This window comes from Vicia villosa, linkage group LG1, assembly GCF_029867415.1.
Source record: "Vicia villosa cultivar HV-30 ecotype Madison, WI linkage group LG1, Vvil1.0, whole genome shotgun sequence".
NCBI classification, from domain to species: domain Eukaryota; kingdom Viridiplantae; phylum Streptophyta; class Magnoliopsida; order Fabales; family Fabaceae; genus Vicia; species Vicia villosa.
Genome location: NC_081180.1, coordinates 146,412,919 through 146,432,025, shown reverse-complemented (window position 1 = coordinate 146,432,025; position 19,107 = coordinate 146,412,919). Strand labels below are relative to the sequence as shown.

The window sequence follows — 19,107 nt, the reverse complement described above, 5'->3', positions numbered from 1 at the left end:
TAATTAATGTTTTCCATGATCTTTTAATGTACCTTTTAATTAATGAATGAATTAATGTTTTCCATGACATCTGCGCCATTTTAATATATATATATATATATATATATATATATATATATTTTAAATATGTTAAAATAAAAACAATTAAAAAAAACAAAAAAAAAGTTAAGATAACTCAGTGCCTGATTCAAATTCAAAAGGAGATTGCAATTTGCTCAAACTCAGAGCTAAGAAACGTTAAGGATGCATGCAAGAATACACACAATACAAAGTCTAAAGAGCAAATAAACATGACAAGAATACATGCATGCCACAATGGAATCTCTTCCCCACATCTTACACAAGCATGCATGCAAGAATACACGCTATACAAAGTCTGAAACATTTAAATGTGACAAGACTAATGCATGTAGGCTAGGGAATCTCTTACACACCTATGCAATTAAGGAATCTCTTCCCCACATCTTACACAAGCATGCATGCAAGAATACACGCTATACAAAGTCTGAAACAAATAAATGTGACAAGACTAATGCATGCAGACAGTCGCCAGAGGGGGTGGCGACAACATTGATTTTTTAGAGTTGTCGCCCAAGGGGGTGGCGACAACATTGATTTTTTATAGTTGTCGCCAAAGGGGGTGGCGACAACATTGATTTTTAAGAGTTGTCGTCACCGGGGGTGGCGACTTGCTTCGTGTTAAGTGTTCAACCGTTGCATGCACTTGTCTTCTCACAATTAATTGTGGTAGACTTTTATTGCACCAAACACATTTAATTGTGTTTTGTTTTGGCTATAAATAGGTCCCCAAACTTGTTCATTTTCTTCATCACCAAAGAACTATCATCAGAGCAACTTTCATCAGAACAACTAGTTTTCATCATCAACAAAAATGTCTCTCCTAACAATGGGTGAAGAGCATCGAGGAACCATTGCAAACATCGCCGATTACGTAAGTCTGAGTAAATTCAATTTATTTATGTTCTAAACACTTAAATTTTCTAATAATATTTACTAATTTCAAACATTCAAATACTTATGGTTCATCGTTTTTTTATAGGATATCACGAGATTTAGAACCCGTGCGGGACCGATAAGTCCTCCGGACCCTTGGATTGTGCCTTATCTTGAGTGTGCGGGGTTTGGGAAGGTAATTAACTTAATAAGTACCTCAATCGATATGAAATTTATATTAGCATTGTGTGAGCGTTGGAGGCCTGAGACCCATACTTTTCACCTTCCAATGGGTGAATGTACCGTCACTTTAGAGGACATGTACATGTTATTGGGTCTCAACACAAATGGAAAGGCTGTGTTTGGCAATGTCCAACAACCAAACGCTCTATGCGTCGAATTGTTGGGTGTTGATTTAATAGAGGGTGAGGGGCGACAAAGAGGTAGGGGCCAAGGTATAAAGCTTTCTGGCCTTCAACTAGCTTATCAAGGCCTTGAGTTGAATGAAGGCTCTAGCGAAGAAAGTATACTACAAAAAACTAGAATGTATATTATGTTGTTATTTGGTAGGTTTCTATTTCCCGAAGGCACGGGGAATAGTGTTAATTTTATGTACTTGTGTCTACTTGACGACATTGATGCAATTAAGACGTATAGTTGGGGTTCGGCGGTGTTGGCATACCTCTATAGCTATTTGTGCAAATGTGCAAAAAGGGATAGTTGTACATTTAGTGGATGTGCATTCTTGCTACAGGCATGGGGATGGTGGAGAATGCCGGTATTAGCCCCAGCAAATCCGCACATTTACGTCTTCCCTTATGCGTCAAGGTAACTTAATGATCTTATTTTAATTAGTGCATTTTTTTCCATTATTAATTGTAACTATATTGATTTTTATTTTTGAATGTGTTTAGGTTTAATGCAACCGGGATGGACTACACCAATACGCCAGTAAACAAAATCATTTTTTACCGCCAACTATTGGATCGATTAAGACCCCAAGATGTAACACCACTAAACATTTCCATCTTCTAAATATATTTGTAAAATTAACTATCTTATATAATTTGAAATTAATATTTTTTTTGTTGCAGTTTCTTTGGAGACCTTACTTGGGTTTGGACCACGTACCCGACCGTAAAGAGGCGGCTGTTTGGACGGCAAAAACACCCATCATACGGTTCACCACTGTGGAGATGCACCCAAGTGACCGTGTGAAGCTCCAATTCGGCATGCATCAAGGTATCCCTGACCCCCCTGAGCCTGACTCTTTGGGATGTTGGCATCTGGCGAAGGTTAGCGAACAGTGGTACGTAGAAAATTGGCAGACGTTTGCTAGAGATCAGCGTAAAATATGGGCTAAACGTTCCAACACTGTTTTACAATTTCCTGTGGCGCCGGAAGAAATGAAACCAACGCCTGAATATGTCAACTGGTACAGATCGGTCACAAATCCTGAAATGTTTGTGTCTGCCCCTTTCTATTTGGCTGACCCGCGAGAACAACAACCATATTTTGGAGGACAACAACAACAACCACCTATTTACCAACAACAACAACAACAACAAAATTTTCATCAAGAACAACCACCACCGTATTTCCAACATCATCAACCACCACCAAATTACCAACAACAACATTACCCACCACAACAACAACCACAACAACAACAACAAAATTACCACCACCAACCAATCCACCAACAAACGCCTTTTTACCAACAACAACAACAACAATCCCAACAATACCATGTCGGTAGCTCTTCCAGATCACACTTCCAAGACCTCAATGTGGGGGGTTCTTCCACATCACCACCACTAACCCCCGACATAGGCATACAAGAAGAATACCCGCCTTACAACACATTCGACCAACCAACATCACAATACCCCAGCCAACCATCTAACTTCAATACACCACCACAACCAATCTATTTTAACCAAACCGAATCCACCACCAACTTCCAAAATCCAAACTTCCAGGCCGCACCCACTAGGAGAAATTTCAACCCACCTAGACAAAGCTTTGACGGCCATGCGGGCACCCGCCTTTCCTATAGCGGGAATACTAGAGGTCAAGGACGGCTCACAGATTTTGTAGACCCGGAATGCATTGAGGGGTCGTTGACTCAAACACAAGAGGAACCAAAAAGAGGGGGGCGTCGCAGGAATAGGGGAGCACTACCAACTCGTGACCCTTCTACGCGACCTATTAGACAACCTCAATGCGGATCATACCATGGTCCACGTGGCGCTCAATAGGAATTTTATTTGTATCGTTAATGTATTTTGTGTTGTTTTTCATTTTATTGTACCTTTTTAATTATGATTAATGGCTAATGTATTTGGTAATTTTTAATTTATTGCTATTATTTTTCCAACTTAAAAAAAATAAAAAAACAGCTAAAAAAATAATATAAAAAAATTGGAAAAAAAATTAAGAAAAAAAAACAGCAAAAAAAATAACAAAAAAAAATGAAAAAAAAAATAAAGGGGGGTGTTGTCGCCAGGGGGTGGCGACAACACATAAACAATCAACGTATTCGCCAGTGGGCCTGGCGCCTCCTTTCTGGGCTGGGTGTTGTCGCCACCCCCCCTGGCGACAACGTCTAATTTTTAAAAAAAAAAGTGACATTTTGGTAATTAATTTGAAAATATGAATATTTTTGAAATTTTTTTAAAAAAAGTGGATATTGAAAAAAAAATTCTTAAATTTTTGTATATTTTGTAGAATGTTTTAACTAATATAAATTTTTTTATATTTTTAAGAGCACTGCTATATTTCACGAAAGAAGATCTTTGTCATATATGCATTGGTTTTATAAACTTAGTTGTCATAAAAAATTATTCAAATAAATTAAAATGGATAAGTAACATTTGCCACCTCAGTCCAGTGTTATAAAAACAAAGTGAATCGGTCGGATTAGGAATTGGAGGAGTCATGGATTTAGTCTAATTGTTAGATCAGATATACGGTTGAATCGGTGAGAACTAACCAAAATCAATCAAATAGGTAACTTGACGGTTTCAGAAAATCGGCGGTACAAATGCATGTTTTTTTTCAAAACGACGTCGTTTTCATCATTTTTTTTAAAAAAAATAAATTAAAATATAATTAGACTTTATTAAAAATAGATTTGGAACAATTTTTCCCTTGCAATTAGACCTAGTTCAAAATTTATTTAAATTTAAATTTTGTATTATTTTATTGTGAGTGATAATTATATTTAGAATTTGAATGTAAAGAATAAATATATGAAATTATGATATTTTAAAATTTTAAAATTTTGTAGGTGTCGTGATACTTTTAGAGACCGAGTCAAGCGGTTCGATTTAATAAATATATAGTTTTGCAATAGAGACTGGTTTATTCAACCGAATTATCTGATTTAATCTGATTAAGTCATGCGGTTCAATCAATGATACAGTGGTTCGACCAACAAACCAATGATTAAGTACCCTTACTTATTTCATTATCGGTCCGGTTTTTAAAACACTGCCTCACTTCATAGTTACAGTTTCAACTAATATCCTCCCCTATTCTCAGAATTCTACTGTTGTTTGAATTAAACTTGGTTTTTTGCTCTTTATTTTTCCCTTTCATTGTAAGAAAATCTTACCTTTTTCTTCTTGGAGAGCCATGTATATTTTGACCACTTAATTCCATCTACAGTTACTTAACTCCATCAGTAACCATTACATAATTCTTAACACGACATCATTTCTCTAAGTAATCTTTTATTGCTTATTTTCATACAATAGACCACTTTTGAGACATCATGTCTCTGTTAGTGGTAGATCACAATTTCACAATGAAACGGTTTGTTGAATATATGGTTTTGCAATAAAGAATTGGAGAAGGCGATATTCCTTCTTTGTAGTTTTTCTAGAGTGGCTGAAAAGAAAATAAGTCAATTTTGTCATTTGTGAGTTTTCACGAAATAAGTTTCGCTATAAAAAGCATTTCCTTATTTTTAATGTATCCATATTTTAGTTGTTTTAAAATCTTACATCCCAAACTTGTATTTGGTTGGCATTTACTATGGCCACTATTAAACCGTTCATGATATCCTAGTGTTTTATAACTATTGTATTGATTAAATTTACTGATTATTATGGATCATATAAACTTGATTATATTCTTATTCATCTCCTTCCTTGCTTCTTATTCTTTGTTAAGTATAGTGTATTATATATCTTGTCCGCATCACTGCGGCTATAAGATATTGTCTATTTTGGATGCCAAAAATGTTATGGTTTTATTCTTTAAAAAAAATCACGTTGAGTTAAAGTGTATGAACGTTGTATATAAATTGGCAAAGTGAAGGAAAATAACGAATTTATCAAAGTGTAAGAAAGTATATTCTAAGAGAATTTTCATAAGCAATTTTAGAATAATTGAGCAAAAAAAACATTTAGAAAAAGACCATGTCAGAACCTTTAAAAACAACCAATTTCCATAAAATCTAGTGACAATTACGGGTGGGCCGTAAGGATACCTTGCACCAGTAATTGATACAAACCAAGATTACCTCAAGTCTGGGGAGATTACGGGTAGGTCGTAAGATGGGCTTATGCCCGTAATTTTTCCAGTTAAATAAGAAATCAAATTGCCAGAGGGTTTTAATGGTGGGTCGTAACCTGGCCTTATCCCTGTGAGCCTTATTTTTGCATGATTTTCATGCCAGGGAGTCTTACATGTGGTCTGTAAGCATGAATATCAATTTTGTAGGTAATTTATCATCATGCCTTTGATTAATGGGGTGCATCTCTGAAAATTCCAAAATGCCTTTGATTTAATTAGGAAATGCATCTCTGAACGCATCAAATACCATTATTTGGAAAATTTTAGCTCGGAGATGCATCTTCGAATAAACTCAGGGGCATTTTCAGAGATGTCTCTCTAAATTCACATTTTTTTTCCTTAAGGAAATTGGTTCGGAGATGCATCTCCGAATTTTCGCATGTTTAATTTTTCCATAATCAATTTTTCAAGTATTGTGGTGTTTTCAATTCAAACTAATTTCAATTCGATTAAAAATACTACTATTTGTTTCAACGATTAATAAAAACGAATATTATACAACCACGTAAAGCTTTAATGAAACCAAATATTGTAGAATCCGAATATATTAGTACAACCATTGTTCTCAAAGTCTATTAAAATTAAACAAAATACAATTAAAATACTCTACTGTGTATTCTTAATCCTTACACCCTGGTTCCTCCTCTGCATACGGTAAGGCGCAGCACTCGGTGCCTTAGAAAGAATAGACTCTACTAGGGAAACTGTTTCATCTTCACCTCTCGCAAACACTCCAGACTCGATGCCCTGCCTTGACGTATAAGCCGCATAATGTTCAAACTACACGACAACACATCAATGGCATGGTCGTCCAATGCTTGCCGGTCTTCCAAGAGCTCCTCATGAGGAGGCGTAGGTGGACTTCCAGGAGCGTCATGTGTCATGTAAGGGTGTGAAACTTTATAGAACCATATCATGTAACCCTCAACATAGCTCCATTGAGATGTGGCCTTACGAGTCTGATACTCCACCGGTACCAGATGATTCTTAAAATTTGCGAGAATGTCATCCAGGTCTCTGCGGACAGTACTGATAGAAGTAGCCTAGAAGGGTGACCTGAGAATGATCTGCACGTACCCAAACTGCCACATGCACCACTCGGGTTAATACACTACTACAAAAATTACTTTTAACCTCAGATGTGAAATGCATTGTATCTGGGCTAAAGAAGCGAGGTAACAAATGGCGTCATGAAAAGTAACGATTTTGCCCCTCGGTTTTTAAAACACCGAGAGGAAAATGCTTATGCACATGGGTTCGAACCCCACCTTTTTCACTTTTAATATTTTCAAAACTAGTGCATCAAACCTCTTAGTTTATCAATACACCGAGAGGTAAGATTGATTGATATATATATATATATCATTTGAATTCGTTACAAACTATATAATATTTATAAATTAATTGTTTACTCACAATATTACATTGTTTATAAAGAATATTTTTGTAAATATATAACAAATATTAAATCTAATTCATCGTCATTATTGATGGTGAAGATCAGATGTTGGATCCTTGTTTCATTGAAATATCGGGGAAGATAAAATTTTGGTTGCAATATATTCCAGATCCCTTTTGTATTAATTTGTTTCTGATGTAAAATAAGAAAATGTTAGTTAAATGAATGAATATATGATTATTGATGAAATTTATAAAAAAATCGATTATTGAAGAACACAAACCTTAAACACAATTTATTTTCTACTCTTGCAATCCATTGTAGAGAACTTTACATAGTTTTTTATTCTTCAAAGTTTTCATGTTATATGTTTCATTAGCAATTATTGATATTCAGAATGCTTTTATAATTGATGTTTGTTAGGTTTCTTGCAGATCACTAATGGGAGTATCTGAGCGTTGATACACATGAAATGGGTAACACATATTTCTTTAAGAGCGATGATCATTATTCTCAATATCACACCAAAATCATTCCCTCGGTTTCTAACAAAAACTGAGGTAAAAGGTGCATAAGTTTTTTTAACATTACATTGTTTACACTAAATATTAAATTACATTATTACAACAAATGCAGTGTTATCATAATAGTTGTTGTTTTTGGAGAACAACACGTCTTTGCTATAATCCAGATCCAGTTGGATAGATTTTGTGCTCAATATTTTAAAGTTCTATGGACTGCACGCAATCAACTTTTAACGAGCTATCTACCCCAAGTAAGAAATTATTTGTTCCAAATTTGGAAAATATTTTTTTCCTGCACTTACAATCCATCACAGAGAACTTTTCGAAGCTTCTTTAAGTTTCATGATTTTATTATTTTGATCAAATGTTTTCAAGGAAAACTAGTAAATCACCCGTGTTGCCGCACGGGTAAATTTATTTAATATTAATATAAAATTTATTTAGATATTTATAATATTAAATGATAAATATAATTGTATAAAGAATAATGATATTCATGCATTTGCATAGGTTAAAATAATTTTGTGTGATGGTTTTATACTCAAATGCATATTGAAAGCAATATTTATAAAAAAATAACTGCGTGAATTTAACTGATTGTGTCCCGCTACAAATTTATTTAATACGATATCGATAAATTGTTGTGGATTGATGTCTTGACAATATCTTGAATGTTGTTCCTTTAAGAATGTAAGGTAGAGATTTATTGTTGTAGCGGTGTAACATGTTCCCTCGGTTTTTAAAAAAATCCGAGGAGAAATGTATTTTATATTTTCAATAAAAAAATAAAATAAGTAAGCTCAACGGTTTTAAAATAAAACCGAGGTGAATGATATCTACTTTTTTTAAAAACATTACATTGTTTACACAAAATATTAAAAAAAAATCCAGATTCATCATCATCGCTGCAATTTCAGATTTTGTTGCAATTTCAAATTTTGTTGCTTATATATTTTCAAAGGTTGAACAACCTTCTTTGTTTAACCTGGAAGCATGAATGATTTTCTACACTTGCAATCTATTATAGGGAACTTTTCCAACACTCTTTAATAGATCTTTAACAGAGAGTTGTTCCAAAAATACAATATTAACACCATTATGTGAGATAGATTGTAAGGGCAGAAAAATGTTTTGTTCAATGGTAGAAAAACATTGAAGATTTTTTCTGTCTTGCAATCCATCCTAAAGAATGATGAGTGCTAGTTTGGGACGGTAGTAACATATAAGTTAGGATTAGGGTAAAATATGTTTAACATATGCTTTTACACTAAAATGTGATTAAGTTATCCCTCAGTTTTTAAGAAAATCGAAGGGTTAGATGATTTAATATTCACTTATAAACAAATAAAAATATTAACATCCATTAAGTGGAATTTGAAGCGTGTCCTGATTTGTTTTACCCCTCGGTTTTATTAGAAAACGAGGAAGTATGTTGTTTTTATTTTATGAAAAAATAAAACATCAATGTGTTGCATCATCATCACATCCATCCCTTTTACTTCCTCATCATCACATCCATCCATCCATCTCAACAATCTCATTTACACACCTAGAACGCACACCTAGGACTCCTTACTGAGACTTCAATATTAGTTACATCATGCTCCACAAACATTTCTCCATCTAATTGGGTCGCATAAGCGTATGCGACGAAATCGTTACAATCACCATTCTTCCAATCTAGAAAAAAGTTATCATCTATTTCAAGAATCTTAGTGCATGTTCTGTAGGTCCCTTGCATCTAACCCCACCCAGTCACCAACTTATGAATGTTAAACCATTGACCACTTATCAATGTGTTGCCCATAAACTAAATTCTAGACATCTCCCCTGTAAATCGTAACCCTCTTATTCAACCTTACAAATTTCCTTTCATGGTGGAATACAACATTGAAGACTTGTATATTCTGAAATTATTGTGGAAAACGATGAAAACCTTACAATAAACAACATTTGGTAGATGAATTAGATGAATTTGAATTTAATAGATCTAATTGGTATTCTTAATATCATTTTTCAGGGTTCAAAAATGTTTTTATTAATTATAATTAATAGATTAGTTGAATAGATAGAAAGTTAGTAAATAAATATATGATCACAGATAAATTATTGTCATAACATTATAAATGGACAATTATTCAGAGTTAAAAAATTGTAAATAAAATACTTAAATTTTGTTTGGGAGTTTAGAAGAAGAAGAAGAGAGTTTTGGAAAAATGACTTTTAAAAAAATATAGAAACTTTTAAAATATATTATTAATTTTATAAAATAATAAAAGAGTGTCTGTCATTAACCTAATTTAATTTTTAAATACTTTAATAACATAAATTATATTAAAATAATTGACCTAAGTCCTCCAAAATTTTAGAACCCACTTCTCTAATATAATTTTTTTTAATTCTTCAAAATAAAAAGTTTTAGTTTTTAAATAGAAATAAGTCTTTCAAAACTCTTAAAAATGTAGATTTTAAAAATAAATCAATTATGATAAATACAATTATCTTTACCAATTCAAGTCCTCTTTGTTCCATTAAGTCATTATCATTCATGAGTGAAAGAATAAAACAAAACATCAATTTTCAAACAAACAATATTTGTACTTTTGTCATTAACATTCGAAAACAACATCCTAATACACCTGTCATGCTCCCGTTTGTTAATTTCCTTTTGATATTACACCTCTTTTCATCATCTCTTCTTCCCTTCTCTTTTCATCACACTACAACTTAATCGATTTTTTCTTTCCCCCTTTCAAGTTTTTCAATTAATCAACCTAACTTCAACACTCAATCAATAATTTTATTCTTTTTTTATTACAATCTATTGGTGAGGTCCACTCCCAACAAATAGTGGATGCAACTTCTATGGTATCCAACTGAAAAAAGTGCGTTTGAAAAAAAGTTAAAGCCATTTACTTTCCCTTTCACCAAAGTTTCAATTTTTAACTTAGATCCACCTTTCATCTTCAAAACCAAACAAACCCTTCATTTTGTTTCTGCAGATTCAACTCACAACTCATCTACCTATGCCAATTTCATGAACCAGCTAAGTACACAGTTTCAGAGTGGTCAATTTTTCTTTTCTGGTCAAAATTTTTGTACCCTTTTGGATATTCTTATGCTAAACAAAAGAGTACTAGAATAAAACCATTTAATGCTTATCTATTTCTGAAAAAAACAAATCTTGACTTAGATTTTTGTCAATGGGAAGGACAACCCATTAATCTTAATTTTCATTTTTTACTATAGTGGTATAAAAAAAGCTGTAATTTTGATATTGATTGGTTTTGTTTTCTATTAGGGTAAACAAAAAAGGGGCAAAATGAAAAAAAAGTTTTGTTTTTTCTTTCTGGGGTTAGGGTATTTTTGAGTTTGAGGGTAGTAGTGGAATGTGACAACCAGTTGGTAAAAGCTTATCTTTTTTCCTTTGCCCCCAATTTGCAAAGGTTTGATTTTGAAGGGTAATTATATAGTGTTGCTGTTGTGGAGATCTGGGATTTGTTTCGTGTATTATGCCCTATGAGGTCTTTCTTCCCTGCAGAATCATCTAAGGAAGAACACTCAAGTTCTCTTAATCCTCAATCATGGCTTCAAGTTGAAAGAGGGAAGCTTCCCAAATTGTCATCAATGTAAGTTTTTTTTATTTTTTCTGGTTTAATTTTTAGTTGGAAGATTAATTTTTTAGACAATTTACTGAATTAAGTTGTTTGATTTGATTTTGATTACTATAGAGAATCTCTAATTAAAGTCCAACAGCCACCTGTGCTACCAGACTTTAAACCTGTTGATTATGTCGAGGTTTTAGCTCAAATCCATGAAGAACTTGAGTCGTGTTCTTCACAGGAACAGTCGAATCTGTTTCTGTTTCAGTATCAGGTCTTTAAAGGCCTTGGAGATGTTAAACTGATGCAAAGAAGTCTCCGGGAAGCGTGGCGGAGGGCGAGTAGTGTTCATGAGAAGGTTGTATTTGGGGCGTGGTTGAAATATGAGAAGCAAGGTGAAGAGTTAATTGCTGGTTTGTTGACAGGTAAACGTCAAAATGAATATGTGCCGGTAGATGTGCAATCTCATCTTTCTGATATAAAGGTAAGTTCCCAGGAGAAGGTCTTGATGAATGGGAACAACACTTCACCGTATGTTGTTTTTACGATTGGGGATGAGAAGATAGTTTGTGATAGGCAAAAGTTTTCTGAACTCTCGGCGCCGTTTCACACAATGTTAAATGGGGTTTTCTGTGAATCGGTTTCGGAGGCTATAGATTTGTCTGAAAACAATATATCTTCTTCGGGTATGAGGGCAATAAGTTATTTCAGTATGACTGATAGTTTACTCGAACAACTCTCTCCAAAGCTTTTGTTGGAGATATTAGTTTTCGCCAACAAGTATTGCTGTGATAGATTGAAAGACGCTTGTGATAGAAGACTTGCATCCTTAGTTACTTCGAAAGAAGATGCCATCGAACTCATGGAATATGCTCTCGACCAGAATTCATCCGTCCTTGCAGCTTCTTGTTTACAAGTCCTTTTACGCGATCTTCCCCACTGCTTGAGCGATAGTCGGGTGGTGGATTTATTTCTCCACCCTAATAAGCAGCAGTTGACAGTAATGGCTGGTCCAGGTTTATATGCACTTTTCTGCTTCTTAAGCGAAGTTTCTATGAACGTTAATTCTACTTCAGACACAACAGCTCATTTTCTGGAAAGGTTAGCTGATTTTGCTGAAAATGACAAGGAAAGACTGTTGGCGTTTCATCGATTGGGATGTGTAAGGCTCTTGCGGAAAGAATACGACGAATCTCGTTGCCTTTTTGAGAGAGCTGTAAAAGCAGGTCATATTTATTCTGTTACCGGTTTAGCTCGGCTCGACTCTATACAAGGCAAGGGGCATATATCTTATGAGAAGATCAGCTCAGTCATTTCTCCTGTCACTCGACTCGGATGGATGTACCAAGAAAGGTCACTATATTGTGATGGTGATTTGAGGTGGAAAGACCTTGAGAAAGCAACTGAACTGGACCCTACTCTTATATATCCCTACATGTATAGGGCTGCTTCTTTAATGTGGAAAGAGAATTCTCAAGGTGCACTTGCTGAAATAAATCGGATACTTGGCTTCAAACTTTCGTTAGAATGCTTGGAACTACGGTTTTTTATCTATCTGGCTCTCGAGGACTACAAAGCAGCCCTTCGCGATGTTCAAGCAGTTCTTACTCTTTGTCCACATTATAGAATGTTTGAGGGACGTGTAGCTGCATCTCAACTCCGTACTCTTGTGCTTGAGCACGTTGAACATTTGACGACGGCAGATTGTTGGGCACAATTATATGACTGTTGGTCTGCTGTTGATGATATTGAGTCATTATCCGTTATTTACCAAATGCTGGAATCTGATGCGGCAAAAGGTGTTCTATACTTCAGACAATCATTGCTTCTTCTAAGGTATCATATGAACGAACGTGTGGTAATTGTTTTTACTCGTAAAAAATTGTTGAATTCTACAAATAATAGCTGTTTTTTTTTTTAATCTTCCTGTTATTTTCATGTGGAATTCTCTGTTTACTTGAAAGTCACTATCTATGTAGCACCGACAATTTAGATTGAAGGTGTGTCTGTGTCCGACAAGCGTCAGTGCCAACTTGTAAAAGAATCTGACTTTTATTTGATTTAGGCTAAACTGTCCTGAGGCTGCTATGCGGAGTTTACAGTTAGCTTGGCAACATGCATCAAGTGAGCATGAACGACTTGTATACGAGGGGTGGATCTTGTATGATACTGGTCACTACGAGGAAGGGCTTCAAAAAGCTGAAGAGTCTATTTGTATTAAAAGGTCTTTTGAGGCCTTTTTCCTCAAGGCATATGCATTGGCCGACTCTGGTCTCGGTTCAATATGTTCTTCGACTGTTATTTCACTTCTCGAAGATGCATTGAGGTGTCCTTCTGATAATCTGCGCAAAGGTCAGGTACGGTTTTTCTTTTGTACCACCTTCTGGAAACTTTTCACTAATCAACAACCAGTGACCACACACAGGTTAAGTATTAACTAACATTTGTAAAACGAATCGATGATTTTCCCTAGCAGTTATTTATTTGTAACTTTGTAAGAGTTCTGACTATGTGACATTAGGAGTTCTGATGTGTAGGCTCTAGGTAACACCGATTTTGTATTAACTTAAGAGTTTTGGTATTATTTTGTTCAATTTAATTTACCAGGCCTTGAACAATCTTGGAAGTGTTTTTGTCGATCATGGGAAACTAGACCAAGCAGCCGATTGCTATATCAAAGCCCTAAAAATCCATCACACTCGGGCCCATCAGGGTCTTGCGCGTGTTCATTTTCTAAAAAACGACAAGGCTGCTGCTTACACGGAAATGACTGAACTTATTGAGAAGGCAAAAAGCAACGCGTCGGCGTACGAGAAGCGATCCGAGTACGGTGATCGTGATCTTACAAAGGCAGATCTAGAGATGGTCACTCGATTAGATCCACTTCGCGTGTATCCTTATCGATACCGAGCAGCAGGTTGGTATTTTTACTTTCCTAATCAACTCTATCGATTATAATTATGTTATTGTGGCTATATTGACAACGCGTATGTACGGTGAACGCGATTGCAGTTCTGATGGACAACCATAAGGAACAGGAAGCAATAGCCGAGCTATCACGCGCAATTGCATTTAAAGCTGATTTGCACCTCTTACATCTCCGCGCAGCATTCCATGAACACAAAGGCGATGTCCTAAGTGCGTTAAGAGACTGTCGTGCTGCACTGTCGGTGGATCCAAACCACCAAGAAATGTTGGAACTTCACACCCGTGTTAACAGCCACGAACCGTGAGTTATGTTCGGGAAGTAAGGACAGCGTTTGTACAATCATCAGCCGTCATGAAAACTAAATTTGTAAATGCAAAGTATAGTTGAAATGAATGATTAGAGCCGTCTGTATACACTCTGTTGTAATGAACATGTCATGATATCATTTTCCTTTCTAAAGAGGGGATGACCAAATTTTGTAATTTATATACTTGCTATCTTTTGAAAATGTGTTATGAATACCAGATACATGTATTTTATTACTGCATTTTTTGTTGTTGTTGTTGTTGTTGAGCGTATTCATGTTCTTTTGAAGATAGAAAATCCACTTCCTTCAAATTTTTATATGCTACCCTCTCCTTGAGCTTGAGTTTATTCTCAACCTTGCATCTTGTAATTATTCCACAAAATAACATTCTTACCAAACTAACTTTTGTAAAGTCAAGCATTTGATGGTAGCTAAATGCACTGCGGTGATTACTGCAGACAATTGCTTATTAAAGTTAGGTGTTCATATGAATATATATTGCTACAGAAATCAACCAAATCTTTTTCAATTCTCTATTTACAAAAAGTTAGTTTTTAAGAACGTTTTGTGTTAACAACCTTAACACAAGTATAAGTCATTTTTTAAGCCCATGAAAGAGGCATAACCTTAACAAATTTTTGAATCGCTCCTAAGTCTAAAAAAGAGACTCACTCTTGTTTAAAATTCGAAATTTGGTTCATAATTTGTGTCATTTTGCTCGGTGGAAAATAACGTGTAAGGAATGCAATTTTTTGCTCGGCCATGTCATAAATTTAGGGGTGAAAATAGGTTAGGCTAGGCTAGGCTTTAGAAGACTTGAGTCTGACCTACGATAACTTTAAAAGGCCTAAGTCTGGCCTATGACCTATCATAGGCGTTTTTTGGCCTGGTCTGACATTTTTAAAAGTCTAGCATGACCTGAAAGTTTGTATCTCATTAAAGTTTTCAATTAATCCATATTACTTAAGAAGCCTTATAGGTCGGCCTATATATGCATATATAAGCTGACCTATTTAGCCTTTTTCTAATGTATATGCATACATAGGCTAGCCTATTTATCCATTTTTCTAATATATGTGCATACATGGACCAACCTATTTAGCATATCTCTAATATTTATGAAAATATAGGCTGACCTATAAGGCTTCATAGGTTTTTTTAATAGCCTAAGTCTGACCTGTTAAATAAAATAGGCTTTTAAAAAAGCGTAAGCCTAGCCTCTTTATTAAATAGGTCTGGTCTGCATAGGTCCCTGTAGGTCGACTTGCCCTATTCCCACCCCTAGACTCATAATGGAATTTTTCGACAGGGATTGTAGCCACACTCTAGCTCTATCTCGAAGGGAGAAAAGGAATAATCTCAATCGAATACCGACTAGTCCAATATTATTTATTTTTAGTGTACCGCAAAATTAGATAAAAATTGACAAGTGCAGGTTGAAGTTTTCTATAGGTAGTCCAACAAACTGGTTTTGTTGTACCATACCTATTGGTTGAAGAAATGACTGCATTTAGGGGTGAAAAAACGGGTCTGACCCGTTGGGCATGCCCGTTTTACTCACACTTTAATGTAGGGTGGGCCAAGGTTTTAGGCCCTCGCCCTTTGATATGACCGCCCCGCCCCGTTTTTTATGCGGGCTTTTGCGAGCACGATAATTAACATAAATTTTTGCATTTTTAGGTTTAAAAGGTGTAGTGCCTGCGGGCTTAACCCGGTGACCTTCACTTTTTGCGGGGCGGGCCAATGTTTTAGGCCATCACACTTAACTATACTTGCCCCACTGACCCGTTTTTTTGCGGGCTTTTGCAGGATGAGCCTATACGGGACGGCCATGCCCGTTTGCCACCCCTAATTGCATTACATTAAAAAACACTTGTGACATTGTCTCTTTACCCTAAACAAAACTACAGTGGGATGTTGATGGTTTTATACAATGATAGTTTGACCAAATGGTCAGATCAATCATTTTAAAGCTTGTCTGTAGGGATGGCAATTTGGCCCATCCCCAGTGGGTACCCACAAAAAACCCCATATTTGGTAGGGTAAATACCCATAAAAATGGGTATGGGCACGGGCACGGGTAATTACCCATTAAAATATGTGGGTATGGGTGCGGGCACGAGTACCTTACTACCCAACCCGCCCCATACCCACACTACATATTTCTATAATGTCATTTATATTATTATATAAAAATGCATGATTCTAAATTTTTTAAAAATATATCGCTATTAAATCATTACACATTTTATTAAAAGTGTTTATTTGTTTCTTAACTCAACAATAACATATATAATTTTTTTAATATTGTTAAAAAGACTTAAATTATATGATATTTTGTAATTAAATGATTTAATTTTACTATAAATGCAGGTAAACGGGTACGGGTATGGGCATTGACGTACCCACAGGGTACGGGTATATGCATGAATATTGATACCCACGCGGGTTTGGGCTCGGGTACGGGGATTTTTCTAAACTGCGGGTATGGGGACTGTAACACCCAATAAATTTCTTTATTTAATTTAATTAATTTTTTATTAAATAATAGAATTAATTGAATTATTTGAGAAATATGGATTGATGAGGCTAATGGGCCAGTGTCGCAAGTAGCAATTGGGGGGGTGTCAGTTGCAAAGCCTTTTACTAAGACAAGGTTATATTTTTCATAAAATAGAAAAGAGGAAATATTGTGAAAAAGAGAACCAAAAAGGAGAAGAGAAGATTGAACGTGAAATTGGGAGAAGAGCAAGTGTGAAGAGCAAGGGAATCCAAGAATTTGACATCGAGATAAGGAGGGATTCTTCTAATTAACCTCTATTATGGGTTGTATGAATGATTCAATAGAGTTTGTATGTTAGGATTCCGAATTGGATTATATGTCGGGTTTGGGGTTTATAAAACTTTGGTTCAATTTATGTTGTGAATGATGATTGGTGTTGAATAATGATGTTAAGCATGATTAGAAGTATGTGGAAATGTGCAAATTATGTTGTATGTGTGATTTATTTTCTGAAATTCGTACTGGTATGATTTTGAGGGCATTTGGGAGGTATAGGATGCTGTTTTTCTGCAGGTTAGGGTTTCTGAAATCGCCGGTTCGCGCCGCGTGCACAGGGTTGGCGCCGCGAACAGGTGGGCAGAATGTCAGGATGTTGTGATACGCACAAGTCGCGCCGCGTACCTGTGTTGGCGCCGCGAAGGCGTAACTTTTTCCTCGCTTCGCGCCGCGTGTAGATGTTTGCGCCGCGAATAGCTTGGCAGAGAGCCAAGGATTTTTGGAACGCTCAGTTCGCGCCGCGAACCAAGTTGGCGCCGCGTGCTGTTGCTGTTTGAGATTTTTCTTAAAGTTTAACGATGTATAACTTTTTAACTGTTAGTCCGTTTGATGTGCCGTTTCGAGCACGGTGAAGCTAATTAAGCAATTTACGCAATAAAATAGTGTTTTGAGTTGTGACTCGAATTTAATTTAAAACACTTGATTTAATTGGTTGTGGTGGTTTATATTGTTATTGCACCGGTTCGTGATTATGATTGTTCAGTTGTTTGGTATTGATGATTAGCATGCGGTATGTGATGCATGCATTTCATAATCATATTGTGGGCTGTATCCCTTATGGTGGTGGGACAGCGGTAGCTAATTCCCATTGTGTGGAATTGGTGAGAGAAGTTGCCGAATCTTTATGGTGGTGGATCGGTGAGATGGGTTATCCCATGTTTGGTACCACATGCATTTAGTTGCATTGCATTAGGTTGTTGTGTATAATTGTAACATGAATGGAAGTTGTCCAATGTTATAATTGTGTGTATTTTGGTATGAATGACAGTAATTGACGAATGTTGCTATGTTATCTGGATATAATTGATTTGGGTGAATAATGTATGGATGAAGTTGTATTGTTTATATTCCTATAACATTTGTTAATGCGAATGAAACTCACCCTTACTGTTGTTATTTTTCAGATTGAGGAGTAGCTCGTGTACTTGGTGAGGATTAGCTCGTCAAGTAGTTCGTTAGAGTCAGTTGGGTCTGTGTCATGCTCTGGTCGTGTAACACCGGGAACGTTATTTTAGAATTGGCTAATAAACTTCTGTTTTGTTTATGGTTTATGGTTGAATTTTGAGTCTTCGACTCCAGATGTTTGATTATTCAGTTGCTAAGAATATTCCGCTGTGTTAACATGCTACCTGAATAATTTTTGGTTTATCGTTCCTTTATGGCATGACATGAATATTTGTTTATTTTGTTGGAGTTGTAATACCCTTCTTCATGTTTTACTCTGATTTTAATGTTAATTTTCCGCGGGGTTTAGAAGGGTGTTACAATAGTGGTATCAGAGCATAGTCGGTCGTTTGAGTCAGAGTCTTAGTGTCGGTTAATCCTTCGTATACGATTAGTGTAAAGTTGACACTGTCGATACTTCTTGTTCTAATGAATATTGTCTGATATTTAGCAGAACAATGGCCGGAAGAGGAGGAAGAAATGACGACGCGATTGTTGAGGCTCTGGGCATGGTTGCTGGTGTATTAGGAGGGAACGCCAATGGAGCTGGTATTGGCGCTGACAGGCAGCTGAACAGTTTTCAGAGGAACAATCCTCTGTTGTTCAAAGGCACGCACGATCCCGAAGGCGCTCAGAGGTGGCTGAAGGAAATTGAAAGGATCTTCAGAGTGATCGATTGTGCTGAAAAATCTGAAGGTGAGGTATGGGACTCACATGCTGTCTGAAGAAGCTGATGATTGGTGGATGGCTAGTAGAGATGAACTTAAATCTGCAGGTGTAGCGATCACTTGGGCTGTATTCAGGC

The 19,107-nt window shown here is 35.8% G+C and overlaps 1 protein-coding gene across 2 annotated transcripts; it reads left to right on the top strand.

Annotated features, from left to right (window-relative positions):
* The first annotated feature begins 10,151 nt into the window (after positions 1-10,151).
* LOC131644434 (ETO1-like protein 1) lies at positions 10,152-14,539 on the top strand. Of its 2 annotated transcripts, XM_058914931.1 has the most exons (5): positions 10,153-11,090; positions 11,193-12,899; positions 13,129-13,420; positions 13,671-13,980; positions 14,076-14,539. In XM_058914931.1, exons 1-5 carry the CDS (start codon positions 10,981-10,983, stop codon positions 14,294-14,296), a joined length of 2,640 nt encoding a protein of 879 aa, XP_058770914.1. In that variant the 5' UTR covers positions 10,153-10,980; the 3' UTR covers positions 14,297-14,539. The 2 variants fall into 2 exon arrangements, with proteins under 2 accessions (XP_058770915.1, XP_058770914.1); XM_058914932.1 differs by lacking the exon at positions 14,076-14,539 and having other exon boundaries at positions 10,152-11,090; positions 13,129-13,415; positions 13,671-13,973.
* Positions 14,540-19,107: the final 4,568 nt, after the last annotated feature.

What these genes read in the sequence shown, in the direction of transcription:
- LOC131644434 (XM_058914931.1), top strand. Translation starts at nt 10,981, where the DNA reads ATGAGGTCTTTCTTCCCTGCAGAATCATCTAAGGAAGAACACTCAAGT. An exon ending in CTTCCCAAATTGTCATCAAT is followed by an intron (nt 11,091 to 11,192) that starts GTAAGTTTTTTT and finishes TGATTACTATAG; the next exon opens with AGAATCTCTAATTAAAGTCC. An exon ending in TTATCGATACCGAGCAGCAG is followed by an intron (nt 13,981 to 14,075) that starts GTTGGTATTTTT and finishes ACGCGATTGCAG; the next exon opens with TTCTGATGGACAACCATAAG.